We start from the raw sequence: 23,009 nt of genomic DNA, 5'->3' as shown, positions 1-23,009 counted from the left end.
AGCAAAGGTCACGCTGCAGATCCATAACGCGCTAAGACGCGCTCAAAGCCAACTAAAAGGCCAGAAACAGTATAGAGTGCCGCAAGGCTATCGTCAGGGAAAACACTACTTCAGCCTGTCATATATGATGTCCAAGTTTGGCTTGAGAGACATCAACATGATCGTGAAATTATGGAGTACTTCTGCCAACTTGGCGGGTAAGTCCATAATTACAAGGGGCTGAGCTTGACCCTGAAAACAGCACTCGGCCTTCGGTCTCTACATGGCATGACTGCATATGTGCCCCATCGTATTTCTTATGGTCTGGCTGGCCTGGATCAAGGCTCTCTGTGGAAGGGAGCACGAGTACAAGGGCTCTACGATCTCCCCTGCCCTTTTCTTCACGGAACAAATCCACACTGTTCAATAGGTAGGCATTGATGGCCATCACCCATGAAGTCCCAGTACATAAGCCCGACGCATGTTGTCGAGCACCAACTGAATGGCACTACGCTCACAATAATCTTCCCACAGTGCTTACTTCCTTGCTTTACTACTCATCTACTTATCATTGGGCGCCACAAGAATGATACCTTATCGAATGTAATATAGTACAATTACACTTGTTACTCAACCTATTGTTCAAGTTGTGAGACATCACCTGTAGATCTTACGTGCTAAGGTCTGAGAATTGTGATTGGCCGTACTGAGGAACGGATGCACCATCCGTAGGACATAATTGGTCCAAAACCTAGACAACCGACATAGCAAATCCAGACCACGGTAGACTTGCACATTATCACTTCATCTCGATCTGATCCCAGTATAATTGGTCAGAGCTAAGATTATGCGTACGCGTGTTGAGGCGCATCGAGGTATAGTAAAATGTCTTTTGCTGTAAGCAATATTCATTGTTTCGGTGGAATCGGCTCGAGCTGACGATGGATGCTAGAAACCATGGGGCGTTGGAAAATTCCCCGTTGTCGATCTATACCGGAAAAGGAATAGAACAAAAAGATCTTTCGGGGCTGAACGTTGCCCATTAAAAGTTGGCAAAAGCATGTAAGATTGTTGGTGGCAGAACGAGAACATGCATGTCTGTGATTGTGCTACAGTAAAGATCAAATTCGGTTATCCATCTGCACACTCTCTTTGTTTTCTAGCGCACGGACCAAGCTTATAGTGTATACATAGTGATCGCTGCTTTTACTGTACTTAGTGTATCCTGACAATCAAGCCATAATCCGGCGACCCACAGTAATGCTACTCTACAGCCTGAAAGCTGCTTATTTCACTGAAGACAATGCATTCCTGCACCTCCCACCGTTTATTATCATTACATGGGTGGAAATTGACGTATTATTAGATAGACTGCATTTCCTCACTCATGACAGATGCCTTAGAGTCCAGTGCACATTCACTGCTACGGCATAATGATATACAGCATAGTGTTGTTATAACACGGTCCTATAAATATAGTTCTGTTCATGTAGAGCAAGACGTTATGGACATAAGCTGCTTAAGCTATCTAAAATTTCACGACAGTACTTAAGATTTTGCTCTAACACCAATCGACTTGGGTGACTTAATGACATTATTTCCCTTATCCTTACTACTACATGCTCCAGGAGCTTCACTGCTTCTGCAATCTGCCCGTTAGCTTCATATACTCCTGCAAGTGCATGCTATAATGCCAGTCATGACAGGTAATTCTCCGCTAATGTGGTCCCTTGAACCGCAACCACATGCTCTAACAGTTCTACTGCCTCTATCACCCGTCCGTCTACATCTAAGCATCGGCCAACCCAGTAACCTAGTTCACACAGCTCGTCGTTCTAGCTATCTTTAGGATATCTAAGGAGTCTGATTGCATGAGGTAGATATTATTGCCAAATCTCTCGGTTTTCCTAATTATCTGTCGGGAATATTTCCCCCAGACGCGCTATTACTGTTTAGCTCTGCTCCTTCTCTAAGTTATTCTCTATAACCCATGCCCTTATTACTATATATACTAGACTATGCATATCGAATACCTTACTGGATCCTTATCTATCTAGAAATCTATAACCGCATAACATACCAAGCGCTTAAGTCAGCTGTTATTGTGATTTACCCTCAGGCAGCATTAACTAAGGCACCCCTTTCGGTTCAATATAAGCCAGAAACATTAAAATACGTAAGGCAAGTTTGTTAGCCTTTTGGATCTAGTTAAACAAGATAAACCAGGTAGTTGCCACAGGATCCTAAGACTGCTTATATCTTGTATTATCTTAGAACTTGGCACTTAACAGTTCTATCCTATCACGATCTGTATTCTTAAAGAGCTGCAGATACTCTATAAGTGATATCTGGTTCACATTTAAGTATACCGCTGCTTACATAATAGCTAGTAGAAGATATGTGAGCAGCGTCAGAAGACGGTTCATAACTTACTCATTACTCGAAGACACTTCCTAGATCAAAGCCTGCTTAAAGTAGCTTCTTATCTTATCTCGGCCTATTGCAGGTACTTTAAGAATGTTTAGCCCAGCAACTGATACTGCCACTTTTTAGTATCGCATTATAAACAGGATTCGCCCTTGGTCACTTTGCGGAAGGGACCGGTACAAGCCCTTATCCGCACCTTTCGAGCCCATAACGGTTTATGTGTTATCAGCATTATCAATCACAAGAAGCCATTTGCCGGCGCGTTTTGAACTTAAGTGCAGGCAGAAAGTTTCAATAGCATCGCTATTGTCGGTAGTCGGAAAGTCACAGGCGTCAATAATCTGCATACATGCCTGCTCAAAACTGGCACGGCTCAGTGCTGGCACCCAAAACACTGAATAGTCCTTCTTTGCCTGCTTAACCCAATAAGCGAGTTACAGAGCAATCTGCGTTTTGCCAATGCCCCCAAGGCCAACCAGAGCAACTTTTCGGCACCCTTCTTGGAATAGTAGATGCTGCAGCCTTGCAAGGATATTATCTCGGCCCACAAAGAGATCATTCTTCAGAAAGGGAACACAAAATACTGGTTGTATCTGACCTTGATCGACAGCACGCGTAGAGTGGCCCCGGCTGGAAGAATCGAGAGCCCGTAAAGGGAGGCCGTTCTAGAGGTTTGAGGCTAGGCATAAAACATCTTCTACTGGAAGCAGTGGCCGTCTCTGGGAGCATGGTTTGGCATACCTTGGTTAAGTGAAGGTACCCAAAAGCCAAGAAAAGCCTTCACATAGGCTGCCGCCGTAGCTGCAGTATATCGCTGCCAACCCTTGTCTTTGTGGCTATCAGTATAGTTACAAGCGCCCTTAATTATGATGCATGGAAAACTATCCCAGACCCTAGCACCCTCCATCTTGAATTTAATGACGCCTTTCTGTACTGCAATTCGGTTGCAGTCTTCGCCAGACTTTATGACCGAGTTTCCAGAAGCCATCAAACTGAAGTGGATAGCAGGCGCAGGATAGATCTTAGCAGTCTTTAAGCGGTGTCGCAACACAAGCTTGCCGTTGCATTTGAGCTGCTTGCACGATTTCTGATCTACTGTATGTCGGTAGAATGCGTCGAATAGTATATCTTTCTTAATGCCAGGATACTCAGCACTAAGCTCTAGTTCTTGGCGAAGAATATTAAGGTACTCTGCTATCTTGGCGCTTAACTTTTGGTGATTCCGGCATGATTGGAGTTTTGCCAGCACTCCTTGTATCTCCTGATTCGGTCTGCCTAATAAGTCTAATAGCGTGTCCTTACGGGCAAAATGGCCAGGAAGTTGCCATCTAAAGTCATACTAGACAATGCCATTACTAATAATTATATCTCTAAGTACTATTTCGTCTTTATTAGGTTTAAAAGGAATAACACTATAAATGCCAACTATAAGGGCAAGTTTAATGCTTGGAAAACTCTTCTTGCAGTTAGAGGCTATAGTAGCTGCATTAGCTATACCTATCCCTGATATGTATAAGAGGATAACGTTATGGCGGCCAATCATACCCATTAAGTATACATTAGGGTTACCTGGCCTTTTGTCGAAAGGCATGTCCTCATTATCCTAGTGATAATCGAATAAGGCCTTAATAGCATCAGCCTCAAGAGGCAGAGCGCAGATAATAGCTATCTTGAAGCCATAGCGGTCCTTCAGGCAGGATGGTCTAGGCGATAGGGTTGACATAACAAGAGTGCGGCTCAGCCAACCGATAAAACCAGACAAATCCCAAGACCATCGTCTAGAGAGCAATTGCCTGCAACAAAATCGTCCGAGAACAACGTATGCCAGAACAAGCACGAAAAGGGCAGAGGTATCCGCAATCGAAAATAGAATTATATGACCAAGGAAAGGAAACACAATGACGAGAAATCAAATCCGAGGATTGGGTGAATCTTTGTAACGTCGCCTGCTGGCGGTAGACTGGCCATGGTAGATTGATTCAGGAAGGAAAAATGAAATGCTAGGCACTCGACAAGGAGCGGGGAAAGGTTCAAAACCCAGCCCCATAAGGCACATTTCCGTCGCTCGTGACCCAGTATTATCCTTGTCTAGAGCGGGTCCGCCCTGCCAGAACAGTCGTCTACTTTCAAGGCAGATTCATCTGAATATCTAAAAATAATGCAGGCGGTCCTAGGGTAAGTAAAGGTTTAGACTGCACTGTCTGTGCTCCTGCTAAGTCTTCGCGCGTGTTCGATACAGTAGACTTAATAGCGAGGATGAGCATAAAATGCTCTGATCTTCTTATCCATATACAATACAATACGTGATTAGATGAGAGTTGTTGATGAATCTCATTACAGAATACATCCTTGCGAAATGCCATAGTAGACAACATCTAGCACAAGATCATGAGCCATTTTAGCTTCTCAGTGAACAAATAGTCAAACTAGCACACGGCCCGCTCCTAGCGTCATTTGACGATGATTATCGACTATGAGATGGAGCTGAAGTTAAAATGTAGTACTGTACGTGAAGACGATAAAGTTACGTTCCCCAGGTCTTCTCGAGACGATGTGATGCAATCTGATTTAGGTGGAGAAAGACGATGCGTTTCATCAAAGGGCCCACAAACAATACTACAGGGCTGAAAGTAGTGGAGCATTGCCGCGTCACAAAGGGCTTTTTATGGGGCCTTTAGCAAGGGCGGTTTCTTTCACTGCCCCTCCTCAAAGGAAAATGTCACTCTTTCGCACCCAACGGGAGGATTCTTCTTTCCCATTCTCCTCCTCCTTCTTTTTTTTGCGGTGAATAGACTGCTGCAGCAAGTTTGGGAAGTACGGCGCGATGAACGACGACGACAGCGATCTTTTCAGCTGGGCGACGGATAACGAAGATACCAATCACGAGCTGACGTCACAGTCAGCAGTGATCCGTGATGCAACCCCGCTTGGCCAGATCCAGAACGGTCGCTCCAGATTACCTTTATTGCAACTCGCCGAATAGGACGAGACGCTCGCCTATAATAAACAGCCTCCAACTTGTGTGCACTACTTGATTGAATGGAAGGTAAAGCTAAACAATAGATGTATTAGTAAAGATACTGAGCCTGATGTTATCCTAACCCCTAGGGCCTACTGGTTGAAATACCTCTAGTCTAAGGTAGACAAACTCGCAAAAAAGAAGTTGCCTGCAAACCGAACCTTTTACGTTGACGATACAGATATTGCCGTTTATGTTAACTATAAAGGCGAAGAAGACCTGAATATGAGGTGTGATGGCCTTGATGTTGATTGGAAGATGATAGAGAGTAAGCTGCAAGCCTGGAGTTACTTGCTTCTAGATGGCAAGAGGCTTAAGATTAGCCTTTCCTTTAATTATATTGAGACTAGCCAGTTAGGTGGTGTTGTTGCGTGTGGTAGAGGTGGCAGGAGCGCCACTGCTTTCTAGCTTGCTGAGAGAGCGATAGATATTGGCGAAGAGGAGATGGCGTCGGCTGAGCCTGCAGTGTGGAGGAAAGTCTACGACTTCTTCTGGTGTATGGGGTCGCCTTACAGACTTAGGCCATATTGCTAGGTCGATACTGTCGGTAAGAAGCATTACAAGCTAAAGACTTACCATCTAAGAGCTCTTATTGAGTATATGCGCTTAGGAAATACAGTAGAGTCATACGATAACGTACTGCCTGATATCTGCAATCTACTATATGCTAAAGAAGAATAAAGTATCCAGCAAAAGAGGAAGTAGAGGTTATTATCCACTAATACTCGGCCTGTTAATATCACTAATATCATGCCTATTTGTGCTGGCCACTTATTAGATGACAATAATATTAGAATGCTATCTGGATTGGCCGAAAGGAGTCTATATGCCCTTAAATATCTCGGTATACCAGGAATGCGCGACGTGAATGTAAATAAGTACTGCATCTGGCACTACTCTAAAAATGCTAATACTATATGGAAGATAGAGTATAGGAAGGTATGCGACTTGATGCTAGCTGAGGGATTGGACCTTAAGCAGATTCGTCTCAATCAGGATGCCCAGTTCTTTATTAATAAGGGAGTCAAGATAGGCATTACTAAGCGTTAGGTAAATGACGTTAAGGTTTGGTTTCGCGATATAGAGACATTAGAAGATTCAGAGTAGATACAGCCAATATTTAGTTTATTACATTCTATCTGCTTAGAGCGACCCATTCTGGCGGCTCCTCTATCTCCATGCCAGCATGGCGAAAGTGACCTTCAGCGCTCTCCTGTCATGACCCGACCCTGTTCACGCACCACTCTAGGTATGAAGCAAAATCTATCTGGATAAAGTGTTCATTCTCATGCCAGTGACGCCTGATGAAGGACTTGAGCTCAGCAAAGAACTCTTCTGTTGGATTGAAGTCGGGCGAGTAAGGCGACAAGTACAAGAGCTTGACGCCGGCATCTTCGCACATCTGCTCAATTACAGGTGATCGATGGAAGGATGCATTATCCATCACGAGGACCGAGTTTGGCTCGGGCCACTTACCGCAGTGATGCAACAGTTGCTCGACGAACTCTTCAAACTTTGCACTATCTGTGCTGCCAGGGAAAATATCATAATGCAGGATTCCCTCTTGCGTGTAAGCTGGTAAGATCTGGTACCTTTGGTCACGATGGAAACGGTCGATCTGAACTGGCGTGACGCCTTTTGGAGCCCATCCAAATCGTCTTCTTCCTATGCGTCTATCGCACCCAGACTTGTCAATATACACGAGTTGGTAGGATCGATAGAACGATAGCTTATAGAGGTAGTAGTCGCGAAGGTCGGCGTTGCGGCCCTTTGTAACACCTCGTGCCGTCTTTCTCGTCTATCGTGCTGACCTCAAAGATCGGCCGATGTTGGAGGCAGGAATAGTAGTCTTAAATTCTTTCTCGAGGAACTCGACCATCTCCTCGCGATACATATTAGGTTTCACAGCAAGGCGATCGAGTAAAGCGGTCAGCATGGGAGGACTTAATAATCGACGTCGGCCGACACTGTTGGGAGGGGCTTTGGTCGAGCTATAGCATCGCATATTGGTTCAAATCCGGCGGACCGAGCTGGCCCTGCAGTTAGCGGTACGGGCGATGACAGCATTCTTGTAGCCGGCAAGAATCATATCGTGAATCAGGGCATGCTAATAAGCAGCCAGATTCGGGGCCATGCTGATATTGCCGATAATATTGGATGGAAGCGGTTTCTAACTATAGTGACTAGCTGGCAAGACGTGGGACATGGGGGAGAGGCATGATGCTGTCCTCTTTGTGATGCAGGCAGAAGAGGCCGCGTCATAAAGAGATTCTAGACCTATAATTTTGGATTCATTTTGGTTAGCACTTAACTTTTGGAGAAACGAAGAGTAAGCGTAAAAGTTCACATTTTGAACAAAAGCAACACAAATAGACTCATAGTGGTGAAGTAACTTTAATATTGCTCTTATACTGCGAAGTTGAACGGTTGCCATAGACAGGGGGAATCGGGTCTGTTTTATCAAAGTCCTAAAGTTAGATTTTAGCCACTCTCGAAATAATAATATAACGCCCATTTCTGGATAATGTGGGAAACGGTAAGCATATGGAGGTAAAGGATGGGATTGATTATCTACCATGGAGTACTGTAATTGTGTTTGGCTTTTGATCATGCATGTAAGCTGTCAGCAGGGGGTACTTCATACTGTATGAATATTGAGAAGCAACTGTGTCAGCAACACGCCCCTGGCTAAAATGTCCGTGCGGTATAAACCAAAGACAGAGAAAAAAGGGACAACCGATTTCGATCTTTACTGTACCATTCCGCTCTCAGCTGGTGTGTCTTTGGCTCATCAACAGCCTAACAAGCTGCAGTGGTCTCCGAGAACTAAATTCCTGTTACCCCCTGGTCCTGAAAATCTACTCGGCGCCATGATATTTCCGGGGACCGTTGTAACACTGTGGCTTTTCAGCACAGCCAATCTTTGCATCGGGGTCGCCTCCGGGCGACAAAATGGATCGGTAATGACAGGGCCTCGTGTCCACTAAGATCCCTTGGGGGATCCGTGGGGCGAGAAATGAGTTCAACGTTCCGGAAATTATGGACAGGCAAGAGACAAAATTGCGACACATGCGACCGTTGGGTGTCTGTGGACCGTTTCCATACTATGGCCTTGTCCAGTTTTGTATTGACATCTCACGGTCGCTCGCATATGGTCATACAGGCCAGATATCACGACATGATTCGATCGAAGGTGAGAAGGAACACAAGCAGTAGAGCATAAATTTGCGTATGGCCTTTGCCATTCAGCAGAGCCAGTCAAGTTCATTGGCCTCTTGTTGCGATACCTCCCGGCGCCATTTGAACTCGCCAATCCTGTAAATTCGCAGAAAAATAAGTTGTGGTAAAAAAAAAGAAGGAAATAAAAGACCAAGAAGTGTAACATATCATCCCATCGTATTCGATATCTTCTTTTGGTCTGGCAAATCGCAGTGACTCCGCCGCTGCATTTTAATAAATAACCCGTTTAAATCGCCGACCGACCCTTTATCGTATCGACTCGTCATAATCATTGTCCTCGTATCTTTTTATCGTACATAGATGCCCCTCTCAATTGTGTTGGTTGTATGGGCAAAGCGGCGGGGTTGCGTGGTTTTGTTTCCCTTCGCTAAGGTCTTGGATATACCGCTGTGCTTCGTTCGCGATGTAGCCTTGAATCAAGTGACATTCGCAGTCGGTGTGTTGTAAGAGCCTCATCTTGAGTTCGTAGACCTGCATCGTGAGTTCGGACACGCAGCTTGACAAGTCGCGGTTTACTCGTTCCATGTCTTGTTCGTCAGCTCGGAGTTTCTTGGCGTCTTCACGCTTCTTGACGCGGAATTTGTTGGAGGCGATGCGGTTTCTCTCCTGAACCTTTTTGCTGTGTTCGTCGTCGAGTTCTTCTGATTCGGGAGATGGCGATCTCGTCTTTGCAGATTGGACCTTGGCTACTGCTTTTCCTTTGCGGCGTCCTTTGGGCTTTTCTGGTGCTGTTTCTGATTTGGTGGTCTTCCGAGCTGGCGCGCGTCTTGGAGCTTTCGGCGCTGTAGATCGGCTCGCATTACGTTTTTGTTTGTCGGGCTGAATTGGTGAAGAACGTCGACGGCTTTCGGAGTCACCGGTCACATTTTCTACGCTGGTTGACTCTGTGGAAGGAGATGGGATGAGATGGCTGTGCATCGAGGTTGAAGGGGATGCCCACTGCGCTGAGGAGTCTTGATCGTAGGCGTACTGGGCGTATTGTTGATGGTGTTCTTGCGCGTAGGCATATGGGGCGGCCATGTTTGGTGTTTCGGCAAAGGCGGCATTCTCAGCAGACCACCATTGCTCCCAAGGACCCTGAGGAAGCATGCCGTGTGAATTCATGCTCGATGGATCCTGAGCCATGAGTTGCATGTTTGGGTCGTACGGCTGGCTGCCATTACTGGGAGGATGGAGTTGTTGTTGTTGGAAGGGAGGGTAAACTGTGCCCATCTTTGCAACTTGGATGGTGTTGCTGTTAGACAGCTTGGTCGAGTCAGACCTTGAAGTTTTGGCCAAGTCAGGTCAGGGACAGTAGTGGAGATAAAATATGTTCCTGGGAGTGAAGCTTGGGCCCTGAAGATGGAGACGAGGTGGAAATGTTATAAATAAGAGAGGCCAGGTTCGGGGGACAATGCGGGAGCCAAGAGGGGGGCGAGGGACCAACGGCGAGTGCCTAGCATGCCTACTACATACAGTACCAATGTACTGTAGCACTGGATCTTGTGTTTGCCAAAGCCAAGACAAGACATGGAGAGGGGAACTGGACACCAAGCCCAAGCCATCAAGTACGGAATGAGTTTAGCCCTGAGGATATGTAGATGCACGGAACTGGGGTCTGGACTCAGGGATGTGAGGGGTCGATAAGAGTGGACTTGAAGCCCAATGTGTCACTTTTAGTGAAGAATCCGGCTTAGGCGATGGTTTTAAAGCAATCCAGAGCATTACCGGCGGGGATAGCAGGAGATACTATTGACAATTGGGTTGGATATTTTGACCGAACATATATACAAATATGGTAGACCTACCACGGTGAATAAAGCTCATATTAAAGGTCTTACGGCAGTTAAAAATTGACACGGAGATCATGAGGAGAAAGCTGCAATGGGGCCTTAATTGATGGGCACTGTAGATACCAGCGCGCATCCCCACGAAAGCAAAACAGCCAAGGCCAACCAAACAACATGTGAGACATTGGGGCAAACAAAGATCTTCCCATCGTCATGAGACGGTTGCAGCAATCCGAACCATATGCCTGGAGTTCCTCACGAACTGCTAGGCCCAGACAAGGCTAGCAGAGTGTGAGGAAGACTGTGAAATTTCAAGTCCCGGGGGTCATGATTGGATGAGATTTCTCGGACTTGGGTCCGAATGTCATCATTGTTGGATATGGCCAAGTATTTGGGCTTGACAGGGGGCGTCACGCCAAAACAGTTCACCCATTGAGACAACAATTCATTCGCGTCTTGTTGGCTATCGCGAGATGGAGATAATAAGAGCGAAGAGAATAAAAAGAAAAAGAAAGAAAAGAAAAGAAAAGAAAAGAAAAAAGAAAAAGAAAAGAAAAAAAAGAAAAGAAAAGAAAGATCAGCGCTATGTCGAGCTTGCCACCTTTTTCAGGGCTTCTACGGGTCCTTGTGGTGCATAATAGCCATGCATGCCAACATCCGCTATCGAATACCAAACGGGCAAACAACATGCAGGTCTACAGTGTAAAAATAAACCGAACGGACTTCAGTGATGCATGAGTACCGTACAATACTGTGGCTTGCAAGATGGGGATAACATTCCCCTCTGCATATCCGTACCTACCTTGGCGGAAGAGTCTGACGTGGATGCAACAGTACTCACCAGCCAAGCCCTCATTGGTCAACGAAAGCCAGCACCCAATCAGCGCTCACGGAAGCGCGAGCCGTCTACAGGGCCATTCTCCGTACTATACGTACCTAATATGGCTTGAAAGGGACAACATCAAGTCTCTTTCCTTTTCAGTGGGGGGTACTACATCTGCGAGATGTTGGCCTTTTGACATCACATTCTTTGCATTGTGTTGCGTTGTATCATCTGTTATTCATTCCGAATTGACTTTTCTCTTTTTTACCGAATGCTACTGTTCATCTCATGAATTGCTTAGAAGTCGGCAGATCGTGTAGATACCATGACCATGCGTCTTCGTCGATGTTTGCAAGCCACTCTGGAAGATAACAACGCGATGCTTTGTTCAAACTTGTTGCACTCCACAATAGATGGGTTCTTCCTCAGTGATAGGAGGTCTCATCACACCATTCATGCATCTGCAGAGCAAACAGTAAACTATGCACTGCGTGAGAACTTCAAAGTCCTTGGACATACTATGTACTGTAGAGAAGAATGTTCAAAAATCTGCAGGATGGATCCTTGGTCCTTGGAATTGGTGGACCATCACCTTGTTTTGTTTGTCTTGGGCGGTGGCAGCGCATACCAGGCCTGCAATTGCCTCCACGGATGGTCACAAACATCCTCCGCTGTGGGTGCACTGCATGAATAAGATCCCTTGTTTAGATGGGGATAACAACTTCTCATTATCGAAAGCAACAAGTCACTTGAGAATGGGTTGGACGGGATCATGTTGTGTAGCCCCGGGGCTTGGGGGGTAATCTTGCACTGTACTGTAAAAAGGAAATGCCGACGGACCACTCCCAGTGGTTCTCAATGGTTGACAATATTTCTTAAAAACGTCACCAGACCCTAGTTCTTTATGAGCAGGGAGAAGAGATATCACCCCAGCATGGCACCAACGTTCGTATCAAAGTGTTTGAAGAGTCAGTATCGCCGTAAATCATGACTGCAAGCGCCCCAAGAATGTCCAGATCATCACATTGGGCGTGATTCATTATGCAGGTAACTCTCGCTCTATCCAGCCGCACTATTGACAAGGGTTTTGAGTGGTACTTGTCTGTTTACTCGAGACGAGGTACTGGTACTCAGTACCCATGCGGGCTTTACCACCAATATCCAACTCCCCAATCCATCAAAAGCCGAGATTGACCGAGATCTTGGGGCAGTATACAAAGATCGAGTCAGTTGCCTGATGACGAAATCAGATGCCACCACGGTTCTTCAGGATCATACTGACAGTTGAGATCGAGTCCATTATTTCCGTCATGTGTCGATAAAGTTCAACGGACTAAGTTCTGCCCAACTTCCGTTAGGCTCCGGGGGGGCATTGCAATTCTCAGGTCCGTGCCGAGGCTTATCCTCCGATGCCAATAAATGCTCCCTTTGCTAGCTTGCCCAGAGCCCTGGCTTTTTATTGCAGTGAGAGAAAATAAAATGCCAGTCCCATTTTCCGTAGCCAGTTTCTCCGGTGGTTCTTATTGGTTCTATTGTAAATCTGAGTGGCAGTGATCCTTCTCTCTTTCGTTGAGGATATTCAGCACGCCAGCAGAATCCTTTTTCATCGCGGCCACGATGATTCACTGCTGCAGCACAAGATCGAAGAGTCTCTTCTTTTGAGCACTTCTTTCAACATGTTCCCTTTTACTCTTCCACAACGCTCCCCGGCATAATGTACGAACCAGCTTCTTCAGCCCCTTTTGCCCGTGCCGCTCTTAATCCTCCCGTACGCTTCGTACCACCATGCACAGCTCCAGCAATTATCAAGCAAGAACCAGATGATTCGGAACCAATACTGATAGGCAGCAACAGTCCCTCGCCCGAACCTCGATCCAGCGTCGAATCCCGCGATCGCCTCTTCACATCCCTCGAACTCGGCGAATACATCTTTCGAAACCCACGATCCATTACGACTCCAGACGATCTAGATTACTCTGAACTGAAACGATGTTTCGATATACTCCACGCCTGCAGCGTTGCGACCGAGTTCAATGCGACGCTTTCTAAGACGAAGGACACAATGGAGGACTTCCTAACAGCCATCTTCAAGAACTGGACGGGAGACGCGGGTGAGCCGGACAAGCCGGCTATGGACTTTGCGGTTCGTGAGTATATAAGCGTTGGAAACATTTGCAGTAAGAGATATGTCAATCGCAACGTCACTTGACTTGACATTAACCCTTCTAGGCCAACCCGCCAATCATCGAACCAGCTCCTCGTGCGCCGAATCATCATCCTGTCGCACCCCAGTCTTTGGAATCGCCACTTATCGAAGCCGGCCAGCTCAACTAAGCATCAGTTTCTCCACCACAGAACCTGAGCAAAGTTCGAGTCAGTATGCGCAAGACTTCTTCTGCCCGATGGAACGTACTGATGTGAGATGGGAGGAAGGCGATTGGATGACCGATCTACGACGGAGCATGAAGAGAACCTGTATCAACAAGGTGCATAGGTACAATAAACATCTTGCGATCTGGTATGTGCGTTGCTTGGTTAGTGGTTGGGCCAATGGAAGTATTGATATGGGAAAGGACGTTGAGGTCTTTTCGTTTGTGGCGAAGGAAGCTGTTGATACGGCGTTTGCTATGATGGGGGATATTTGATGGGGCTTTGGGACATGGCGCACACTAAATTGAAAGGCAATGGGCTTGGGCGCCGAGACAGAGACATCGAAGACGATATGTTACGCAAATACGGTAACAAAAGGTCGCACGGCTAGGAGTGTTGCTAGTTGGGAGCTCACAGAGGACGATACCAAGATCAACAAATCATGACTTTTCTTTTGAGATTTTTCTACTTTAATCGACTTCTTGTAGGTGCTTTTTTATCGACCTCAAGCCATGTGGATGGTCATGTCCTTCATGGTCCTCATCGTCATCATCCTCCGGCCAATCAGGAAACCCATCATCAAACAGATCCTCCAGCGCCTCACGCTTCTCCTCATCATTCTTCTTCTCATCTCTCATGACAGCTTCCCACTTCTTCAACTCAGCGTCAGTGAGTAAACATTCATCCAAAATCTTCTCAATGGCCTTGTGATCCAAATTCTCTCCGATAAACACCAGTTCCTGGCGTCTATCTCCCCACTCTCCACCTTTCTTGATGTCATGCTGCACAAGTCCATCAACCTCGGGATCACCGGTCGTGTACTCCTCTGCAGGAAGAGTACAGAACCATGGGCGTCCGCCGGTCAGTGTAAGCATAGCACCAGCCTGGGACCAGTCTCCTGCGCGGTGGGGACGTGTTGCGAGGAAGAATTCACCCTTTGAGCGGAAGAGTCGTGTAAAGATGGGATGTTTGCGCTTGGTTTCTAGGATTACTTCGTTAGAGGGTGTGAAGAGATCATCTGCGTCTTGCATTTCTGAGTCATCAAACTTTTGCTTCTTAGACGCAGGTTCGGGTGAGGGGGCAGATTCTAGGGTGGAATGGGAGCTTCGAGGTGATGATGCGGCTGAGCGCTTTCCCTGGGATGAAGAAGATTCAGAAGTATCCTGGTCGACAACAGCAGGCTCGGCTGAGTCCTCAGCATCTGCGTAGTCCACCATGTCAAGGTCTTCATCATCTTCCTCTTCCTCTTCCTCTTCCTCTTCCTCCTCGCCGTCTTCGGGCTGCTCAAGCTGCAGGATGAACTTGTCATACAGCAACGCCCAGAGTCGACGAGGGTGGAATGGTCGATGACGACTGTAGATGCAGCTTCGCACAGAATACTCTTCAGTCTCGGGCTTTGGTGTAAGCACATTACGACCGTTGACCTGGGGTAACATCAGTAAGTGAAGCCCACTTCGAACTGGTACGGGGATGGGTATATCATACCTCACGGACAGTCATGGCATGAAGGTCTTGGAGCCATCCATAACCGGACTGAGCAACCTGAAGATTGAACATGCCAGTGTTGACAATTTGCTTGACATCGACCTTGCCATAGCTCGACTCCAGGATCTTGGCGCGGTGGTTGAGCTTCTTGATCAAGTCTAGCAAGCGAGGTTTTGTTGACGCATCAACCTGATGATATCTTAGCTTATCGGTCCCTGGAGACGGGGCGTTCTTGAACTCACCATGTCGAGTTTGTTGAGAATGATGACATCCGCAAATTCAATTTGATCAACCATAAGATCGGAGACAGTCCTCTCATCCTCGGGCGTGACATCGTCACGTCTTGAAGAAAGAAGATCACTCGTATCAAAGTCATGTAACATAGTAAACGCATCAATGACAGTGACAGTAGTGTCGAGTCTGGCAAACTTTTCAAGACCACCAGCGTCCTTGCTGTACAAAGGTTAGAGTCTCGCCCCTCGCTTCCGGTAACGATACTTACAGTTGCTGAAGAACCTTGATCATATCAGCATCCAGGCCAGGTGCACCCTCAATGGATCCCATAGCGTCCATCTGCTCAGCAAGTCTCGAGTCGAATGTCTCAGCGACCTGCTCGGGCTCACTGATACCGCTGCTTTCGATAATGATGTAGTCAAACTCCTGAAGTTGAGCTAGACGAACAAGTTCCTCCAGAAGATCACCGCGGAGGGTGCAGCAGATACAGCCATTCTGAAGAGCGATAACTTTCTCTTGGGTCTTTGAAAGATGGTGTGTTTTCTTGATGAGAGAAGCATCGACATTGATACTAGAGAGGTCAGATGTTGGTGGTGCTGAAAGAAAGTGGTCACATACGCTCCAATGTCGTTGACTACAACCGCAATGCGAAGGCCATGTTCGCTTCGAAGGATATGTTGAAGAAGGGTCGTTTTACCAGAGCCCTACACAGTCAACAACAATTGCGTGATCGTGGATCAAGGAGACTTACCAAGAACCCAGAAAGAAGTGTCACGGGTAGAGCCTTTGGAGGAATGCTAGGCTTCTTAGCACCCTTGCTCTTGTTTCCTTTCTTGACCTTATTCTTAGCCATTTTGAACTGGAACAGACAGTGAGAAAAAAACAAGAAAAAAAGGGAAAACCTCGACGAGCTGTGAAAAGTGAAAGATAAATCGGGTTCAGAAAAGTTTCTTTCTTGGAAGGGTGGTATTTCTACTTGTTGTGACTTACACAGCATTCTTGCTTACCTACAAGTGTAGTGCTCATCAAGGTGTGAACTCTGAAGCCATCAAGGTGATGCTATCGCGAGTTTGAGTACCTTGATGACAATTTGTGCGAGTTGATTGGCTACTGTTGAGGAACATGGCCATTGAGTTCGGAACTAAATGTGAAAAGGTTTAGTGGAATATGCAGCCAAAGATGGGGGATGCGGAGCCTTCAAAGGGGCTTGACGGCTTCTATGATCGTATGAAGATGGAGTCGACAAAGTGACAGGTCTACAATTCAGAATTTCTACATGAGGCTCGGGAGCATTTGCCAAAGGGTTGACACCGAGGCTCATTGACATTGACTTATTTCTAATATGGCAAAACGCCACTGCTCAGTGATGATGATTGAAGGATGGCTTGGTGCGCTCCACGACCAGGGGGTATCTACTGCATTATCAATTCTCGTAAGTTCATTGGCTTAGCCAGCGTCTTTCTCTCAACTATCACAGACTAGGAAATGTCTAAATGGCTTGAGATCCAAGATTGTTGGCATCATGACAACCCTGTTGAGTCGTTGAGAACCTTGATGTCTTTTGTCATGATACCTCGAATGATGCAATAGGAAACTTAGTTTTATTTTTGCTGGTAGTAAATTTCTACACGCTAACCCTAGGGTTGGTCAATGGTAAGGTTCGAGTAGTGATGATGTTCAAAGGAATCAATGTCGTTTTTATACAAAATATATACTAAAGTTGTCCAGCTGGTGATCGAAGTTGACGGATCTTGGCTACATCAATCGAGGTACAAGGACTTTGACAAGACTTACCCAGACAGTCAGCTCGACAGAACTAACCAGCATGCGACTGGGACTTGAGTTGGTTGAATTGCTTGTTTCGAGGTGGCATCTGATCAAGATATCGTTCTTAGTCAAGATCTCAGCCTAGCACGACACCGGACTTCAGCTAGATGAAATACTGAATGAGTAAAATTTGGACAAGTTGGTCATGAGTAGACCAAGGTCGTCTATTCAACGAGAAGATACAGATACTGGTGATGTACCATGACTGCACCATAGAGTCCAAGCTTTATGAGCACAATCATCAAAGACGGAAGTTAGCGACACAGAGTTTGCTATCGAGAACCATGGCAGCCTGCTTTTTTCCATTGCCCTGAATTCGATAGGCATACCAAGCGTTGTCTTAGTGTTCAAAATCATTTGCTTCATGATGATTAATCTTCTGACGAAATCTCGATACTCTGGACAGGAGCTATGTCGAATCCGACCTCTCGGCCGAGCAACCACAGAGGCGGCCCTAGGGTAACCGATGATGAGTTGTTATTTTCGACGGCCCGCAGGATGGAAACAGTCCCTACGGCTTAGGGCAACAGACATGCAGATATCGAGAGGTATGTACATGGTCATTCGGCTTATTTTCCGATAAGCGCAGGCACTTCTGAGATCTTACGATGAGACCCCTGGCTGGTACTCAGTATTGCAACGAGAAACGCGCTGTTTGCTGGCGTCTGGTAGGGGGGGGGCGCTAGCAGAGCAAGTCACGTACCGACCTTCTACTGCCGGCGCTGCTAGAACTAAATAAAGCGTTGCATGCCGAGGTGTACAATAAATTGATCTTCGTCGATATGCTCAATAGTAAAACGGCAAATCTTAGATCTCATTGAAGCGCAATGCAGACTTGCAGTCTCTGTTACGGGGCGCAAGCCTCGGGTTGCCTAAATCGGTGATGATCTGGATATTCTTATACCCGGTCGTCGTTAAGCAGCTACACAGTGAGAGCCATCCATCCTAACAAATATAAGGATTGCTTTATTTTAAAATTCATACGTAATTATAACAACTCCATATATATTTACTATTGCTCTTATTCGATGATTTTACCACGTTGTTCGTGTTGTTTATATAGAATCTGCTGATATTCACATAACGAGGCACATCTCAGCCGAAACCAACTGCCGCAGCATCGAGCCGCAGCGCCTCCCGTCTCTCAGGCCCGAAACCGAGAAAGACAGCTCTCAACGCGGGGTCTCCGCAATCTCCACGCCGGCCCGATCGTTCTACCCAAGGTAAACGGTAAACGACCTCACTCACCTCAATTATAAGATCAATTCCAGCTTCAGACTCTTTGCCTTGTCATCAATTCCTCTCCTTCACAATCAGCCTGTACCGTAAACCCCCCCTGCGTGTCACCCAGCAACCAGCAGAGCAACATCAACAAAGCAAAGCAAAGCAAAGGGCAAAAAGTTACACCGACACAGAGAGAGACACAAAATGGCAGACATAAAGCCCGCTTATGCAGGCACACCCGCCAACGTCCCAGGCGCGAACGTCTTCGACTTCTTATTCAGCAATCCCTTCCAGAATGAAAACGAGTTCACGCCTAGGGCGAGACGTGTGCCAAAGATCCATGATGATCAGCCCATTTTCGTTGACCACGCCAGCGGTACGTTGCACTCCCAAACTCAATCTTGCATGCACAAACTCAACATCATATCATGGCGACACGTACTGACTTGTCTAGACCGTCCTCTCACTTACTCACGCGTAAAGCGCGATGCCCTCACTTTAGCATCAAACCTCCAATCTCTCGGTCTTGACCCCAATGAAATCGAGACCCTCCCTCCAACAGCATCATGTTCTGGCCCAGAGGTCGCACCCGTGGTGCTCATTCAATTGCCTAACTGTTTGCCTTTTGCGACACTCATGATGGGTGCCATTGCAGCTGGGTTGACTACCACATTAGCATCGCCCTCACTATCTGCTACTGAGCTCTCATGGGTTATCAAGAACTCGCGTCCTCGCGTGCTCTTCACAGCGAAAGCCTTCCTCAACACTGTTGAGAAGGCGCTTGAGCAGCAGGAAGACGAGGCGTACAAGAGAAGTGTGCGCGTCTACACAGTCGATGTAGCGTGGGATTTGTATCCTCTCTCACCGGCTTCTCATGCTGAGGATGGCGATTGGAAGAACCTTCTTATGCCAGCGAAAGAGCCTCTTACTGCTGGTCACCCGTTCTCGCCAGAATCCGCCGCAACGCGAACAGCAATCATTCTCTGGTCATCTGGTACATCAGGTCGGTCAAAGGGTGTTTTGCTGTCCCATCAAGCCATCAACTTCTCAATCGCATCGCTGTGGCACGATGCGGACTTTTACGGCTTTCACCAGCGATGGCTAGGTTACGTGCCATTTTACCACGTCTTCGGTCTCACCAACATCTTCCTGCTAGCATTCGCAACTGGATCTACGGTGTTTAGCATGCCCGCATTCAAGCTCGACACTGTTTTATCCGCGATCCCGCGCCGACAGATCACTTATCTTCACATGGCACCTCCCGTGGCTGTCATGCTCGCCAAATCACCCGTGGTAGAACCCTTCGCGCGACGCGACGCGCGCGGTCGCAATGCTTTCAGCAGTGTTGTTGCAGGTGTCACAGGCGGTGCGCCTCTCGGCCACGAAGTCGTAGAGAAGGTTTTCCAGCGACTCGGCTTCCTCGTGAGGCTTGGGTACGGCATGTCGGAAGCGTGCAGTGTCACTCTGCAAAGAGGTCTCAAGGAAGAGGACATGCACAGTTACAAGCACGATACAGGAAAGCCTCATTGGGGCGTTGAACTTATGATCGCTGGGTCAGGCGAATTGAACTCTGAGGATTCCACCACAAAGGCTGCGCCGTTCGGTGCTGAGGGTGAGATTCTCGTAAGATCGCCCGGATTGATGAGTGCTTATGTCCCATCCCATGGACTGGGAAGTAAAGAAGCACCCGATATGAGCGTCACAACAGAGGCGTTCACGTCAGATGGATGGCTTCGAACCGGCGACGTCGGCCATCTGGACGAGGAGGGCACTCTCTGCATCACAGACCGCATCAAAGAAATGATCAAAGTGCGCGCTTACCAAGTCGCACCGGCTGAATTGGAGGCTATTCTCTGCAGCAGCGATGACGTTGCTGACGCTGGCGTGATTGGCATACACGATAAGAACGAAGCGACGGAGTGGCCACGCGCTTACGTCGTCGCAGCGGACGAAAGCAAGTCAGAGGCCGAGCTTCAAAAGTTGGCGCATGATCTCAAGGATTTGGTCGAGAGTCACTCAGCGAGGTACAAGTGGCTCGTTGGCGGAATTGTCTTCGTAAAAGCGATCCCCAAATCACCGAGTGGAAAGATTCTCCGAAGGGTTATTCGGGATGGCGGCATACAGGGTCTGGAGGTCTCACTCTACCAGCGCAAGAAGCGTGACCACAAGCTGTAAATTTTGGCTATACTACAGCACACTACGCATGTACTAAGAGCGCTTGTAAAACTCTTTTTTCCATCTAGCTTAGCATTCCTCTTTATGGAGTATCTCATTAATAACACACAGTTTAGATTGCAGGTCTCAGCTGTGTTTACACAAAGATTACTAAAACATGCACCGTGATTGGCCGGGCTTCTAAATACCCGTGATGGATTCGGTCTCGGACTTAGCCCTTTCGGACAAGGGAGCTCTTTTCGGTCTGTGCAAGGTGTGGAGAGACAAAGAGCGAGATGGGTATAAGACCTGCTTGGAGAACGGCAGTGAATGTGAAGGTATACGATAGAAGTCTTTTTCGCGTTCGATTCGCTTATCAATTAAACCTGCCAATTGAACTCGTGGCGAATTGCTTTATAAGACCTGTCTAATAACACCACCTCGCAAACACCATCGCGTCAATCTCAGAAAAACACAATGACACACATTACATCAGAATCTACTCCCCTCCTCCCAGAGCCTGCCACTGAGCGCTCAATCTCCTACCAAAGCTCCCATCCCGCCTACGATGCGCGGCCACTGCATCCCAACTACAGCAAGCATGAAGAATGTCATGTTGACTACAGCGACATCCTTCGCGACATCATCATTGGCTTCTCAGACGGTCTCACAGTGCCTTTTGCCCTAACAGCAGGCCTGTCAAGTCTCGGCAGTGCAAAGGTTGTCATCATCGCTGGTCTTGCAGAGCTCTTTTCCGGCATGATCAGTATGGGTCTAGGCGCCTACCTCGCCGCCGTCACAGAGCGCGACGCGTATCATTCACAAGCTGGTAAAAAGGAATTCGCGGTTCAGAATAGACCTGGTGACGAGCGCACGGGTGTTTACGATGTTTTGGAAAAGTACAGCGTTTCACGAACTGCCGCTGCACCTTTAGTAGACGAGCTCTGCAAGAACCCCACAGAATGGGTGCGCTTCATGATGGATTTCGAACTCAAGCTCGAGGAGCCCAATGTTCATCGCGCGTGGATCTCAGCGGTCACCATGGGATTGAGCTACTTCATCGGCGGGCTAATCCCCATGATTCCCTACTTCGTCATGTCTCGCGTGCGCGAAGCATTGTTCGTATCGATTGGTATCACGGTCGCTGTGTTGTTGGTATTTGGATACGTCAAGAACTACGTCGCTATTCGCAATCATCGTGCGGGCGTCTGGGGAGCGGTGCAGACATTGATTATTGGCATGTTGGCAGCTGGCACAAGTTATGCGATCGTGCGGGGTCTGGATTCGAACGATTCTTGAAGGATGGTGTGACTATGGCGCGACGGCGGCGTTTTGGCTACGGCGTTTGGCTTCTTTTGAGCGCGAGCAAAGTCCTCGTGATGGAAGGTGTGATTCAGGATTTGGGTGCGACAGGGATAAAAGTGATGATAGCAGAATATTCGTATTAACGACCGAAATGACAAACTCCATTCCTCCAAGGCAGTGCGTTTGCTTGCCTAACCCAACAACCGTCTCCCGTTCCTGCCACCTCCCCCACTCATTAGTAGTGATCTGTTCGTTGGTATCATCAATACTGACCTGGAAAAAAAGGTGAAGCCATCGCCCTCCCCAGAGTGATCGGAATTGAGTCATCCAGCCCCCAAAGGGGACAGGACGCCGCGTATCGCACTTCAGTTTTTCCCAAAACGAGCCTCGCAAAGACGTTCCCATAGAGACAGCGTGACGAAAGCACGCGCTCTGAGTATTTCTGATATCTTTTGCAGACGTGACATTGACGCCAGGCCGTTACCGGCAGACCAACGGTTCCAGCAGGATGCTAGATGTCGGCGATGGGTGAGGCTTACTCCGAATTTCCCACATGCGAAGATTAATTGAGAGACAGCGCGAGGCGTGTCTCTCTGTTTGTAGCATGGAAACGCAGCGTTGGGGAGGGCGAATGGCTTGAGGAGGGAAAGATTTTGGAAGCGAGGAAAGGTTTTTTATCGTGCGGATACAGCCGGGGTTAGGCCGGCTGGGGCTGTAGGGTAGGCTTGTTTTTTGAGTGAAGATACCTGTCAACCTCGAAAACTTAAATGATGGACCCTTGTAGCCCCGGGAATTTGGTAGCGAATGTGATTGAAGATAGGTTTCCAGGGTGCGACTTTGATATTTTTCTTGGTGTCATGGCTTCGACGCCTCAAAATGCCGGTCGCCCAACTTTGACATTTTAACTATAACTTCAGCCATGAAACTGCAAATCGACCCTCATCAAAGAAGACCGACGAGAATCAAAGAATGATCCGAGCGATCCTGAACCAACGGCAGCTATGATAAAGCTCTCAAGAACCCTTCTCGAGGGAAAAAAAAGCTGGCGAATGTTCAGCTCTCAGTCAAAATCATGACCAAGCTTTCACCCAGACTGAGATTGTTTTCAAACATTCCACTTGCATGTCAGAGTAATCGTCTCTAACTGAAGATA

General features: G+C 47.4%; 7 protein-coding genes; 3 read left to right on the top strand and 4 right to left on the bottom strand.

The window, feature by feature from the left end:
• Positions 1–2,621: 2,621 nt before the first annotated feature.
• FFUJ_12417 (uncharacterized protein) lies at positions 2,622–3,997 on the bottom strand (the record flags this gene model as incomplete). XM_023582021.1 has 5 exons in its annotated part: positions 2,622–2,819; positions 3,005–3,036; positions 3,148–3,745; positions 3,785–3,909; positions 3,952–3,997. 5 exons carry the CDS (start codon positions 3,995–3,997, stop codon positions 2,622–2,624), a joined length of 999 nt encoding a protein of 332 aa, XP_023434617.1.
• Positions 3,998–6,641: 2,644 nt separating this feature from the next.
• On the bottom strand, positions 6,642–7,430 carry FFUJ_12416 (uncharacterized protein; the record flags this gene model as incomplete). XM_023582020.1 has 2 exons in its annotated part: positions 6,642–7,098; positions 7,237–7,430. The coding sequence occupies 2 exons, from the start codon at positions 7,428–7,430 to the stop codon at positions 6,642–6,644; spliced, it is 651 nt and encodes a 216-aa protein (XP_023434616.1).
• Positions 7,431–8,974: 1,544 nt separating this feature from the next.
• On the bottom strand, positions 8,975–9,877 carry FFUJ_12415 (uncharacterized protein; the record flags this gene model as incomplete). The annotated part of the gene is made up of 1 exon (XM_023582019.1): positions 8,975–9,877. One exon carries the CDS (start codon positions 9,875–9,877, stop codon positions 8,975–8,977), a length of 903 nt encoding a protein of 300 aa, XP_023434615.1.
• Positions 9,878–12,971: 3,094 nt separating this feature from the next.
• On the top strand, positions 12,972–13,902 carry FFUJ_12414 (uncharacterized protein; the record flags this gene model as incomplete). XM_023582018.1 has 2 exons in its annotated part: positions 12,972–13,434; positions 13,487–13,902. The coding sequence occupies 2 exons, from the start codon at positions 12,972–12,974 to the stop codon at positions 13,900–13,902; spliced, it is 879 nt and encodes a 292-aa protein (XP_023434614.1).
• Positions 13,903–14,097: 195 nt separating this feature from the next.
• FFUJ_12413 (related to dopamine-responsive protein) lies at positions 14,098–16,199 on the bottom strand (the record flags this gene model as incomplete). XM_023582016.1 has 6 exons in its annotated part: positions 14,098–15,051; positions 15,113–15,301; positions 15,355–15,565; positions 15,615–15,917; positions 15,965–16,050; positions 16,098–16,199. The coding sequence occupies 6 exons, from the start codon at positions 16,197–16,199 to the stop codon at positions 14,098–14,100; spliced, it is 1,845 nt and encodes a 614-aa protein (XP_023434613.1).
• Positions 16,200–18,601: 2,402 nt separating this feature from the next.
• Positions 18,602–20,572, top strand: FFUJ_12412 (related to 4-coumarate--CoA ligase; the record flags this gene model as incomplete). XM_023582015.1 has 2 exons in its annotated part: positions 18,602–18,773; positions 18,852–20,572. 2 exons carry the CDS (start codon positions 18,602–18,604, stop codon positions 20,570–20,572), a joined length of 1,893 nt encoding a protein of 630 aa, XP_023434612.1.
• Positions 20,573–21,028: 456 nt separating this feature from the next.
• Positions 21,029–21,850, top strand: FFUJ_12411 (related to CCC1 protein (involved in calcium homeostasis); the record flags this gene model as incomplete). The annotated part of the gene is made up of 1 exon (XM_023582014.1): positions 21,029–21,850. The coding sequence occupies one exon, from the start codon at positions 21,029–21,031 to the stop codon at positions 21,848–21,850; it is 822 nt and encodes a 273-aa protein (XP_023434611.1).
• Positions 21,851–23,009: the final 1,159 nt, after the last annotated feature.

Source organism: Fusarium fujikuroi, chromosome FFUJ_chr08 (assembly GCF_900079805.1).
Source record: "Fusarium fujikuroi IMI 58289 draft genome, chromosome FFUJ_chr08".
NCBI classification, from domain to species: Eukaryota; Fungi; Ascomycota; class Sordariomycetes; order Hypocreales; family Nectriaceae; genus Fusarium; species Fusarium fujikuroi.
Note: the sequence above shows the minus strand (reverse complement) of the source record. Positions and strands in the feature narration are given on the sequence as shown.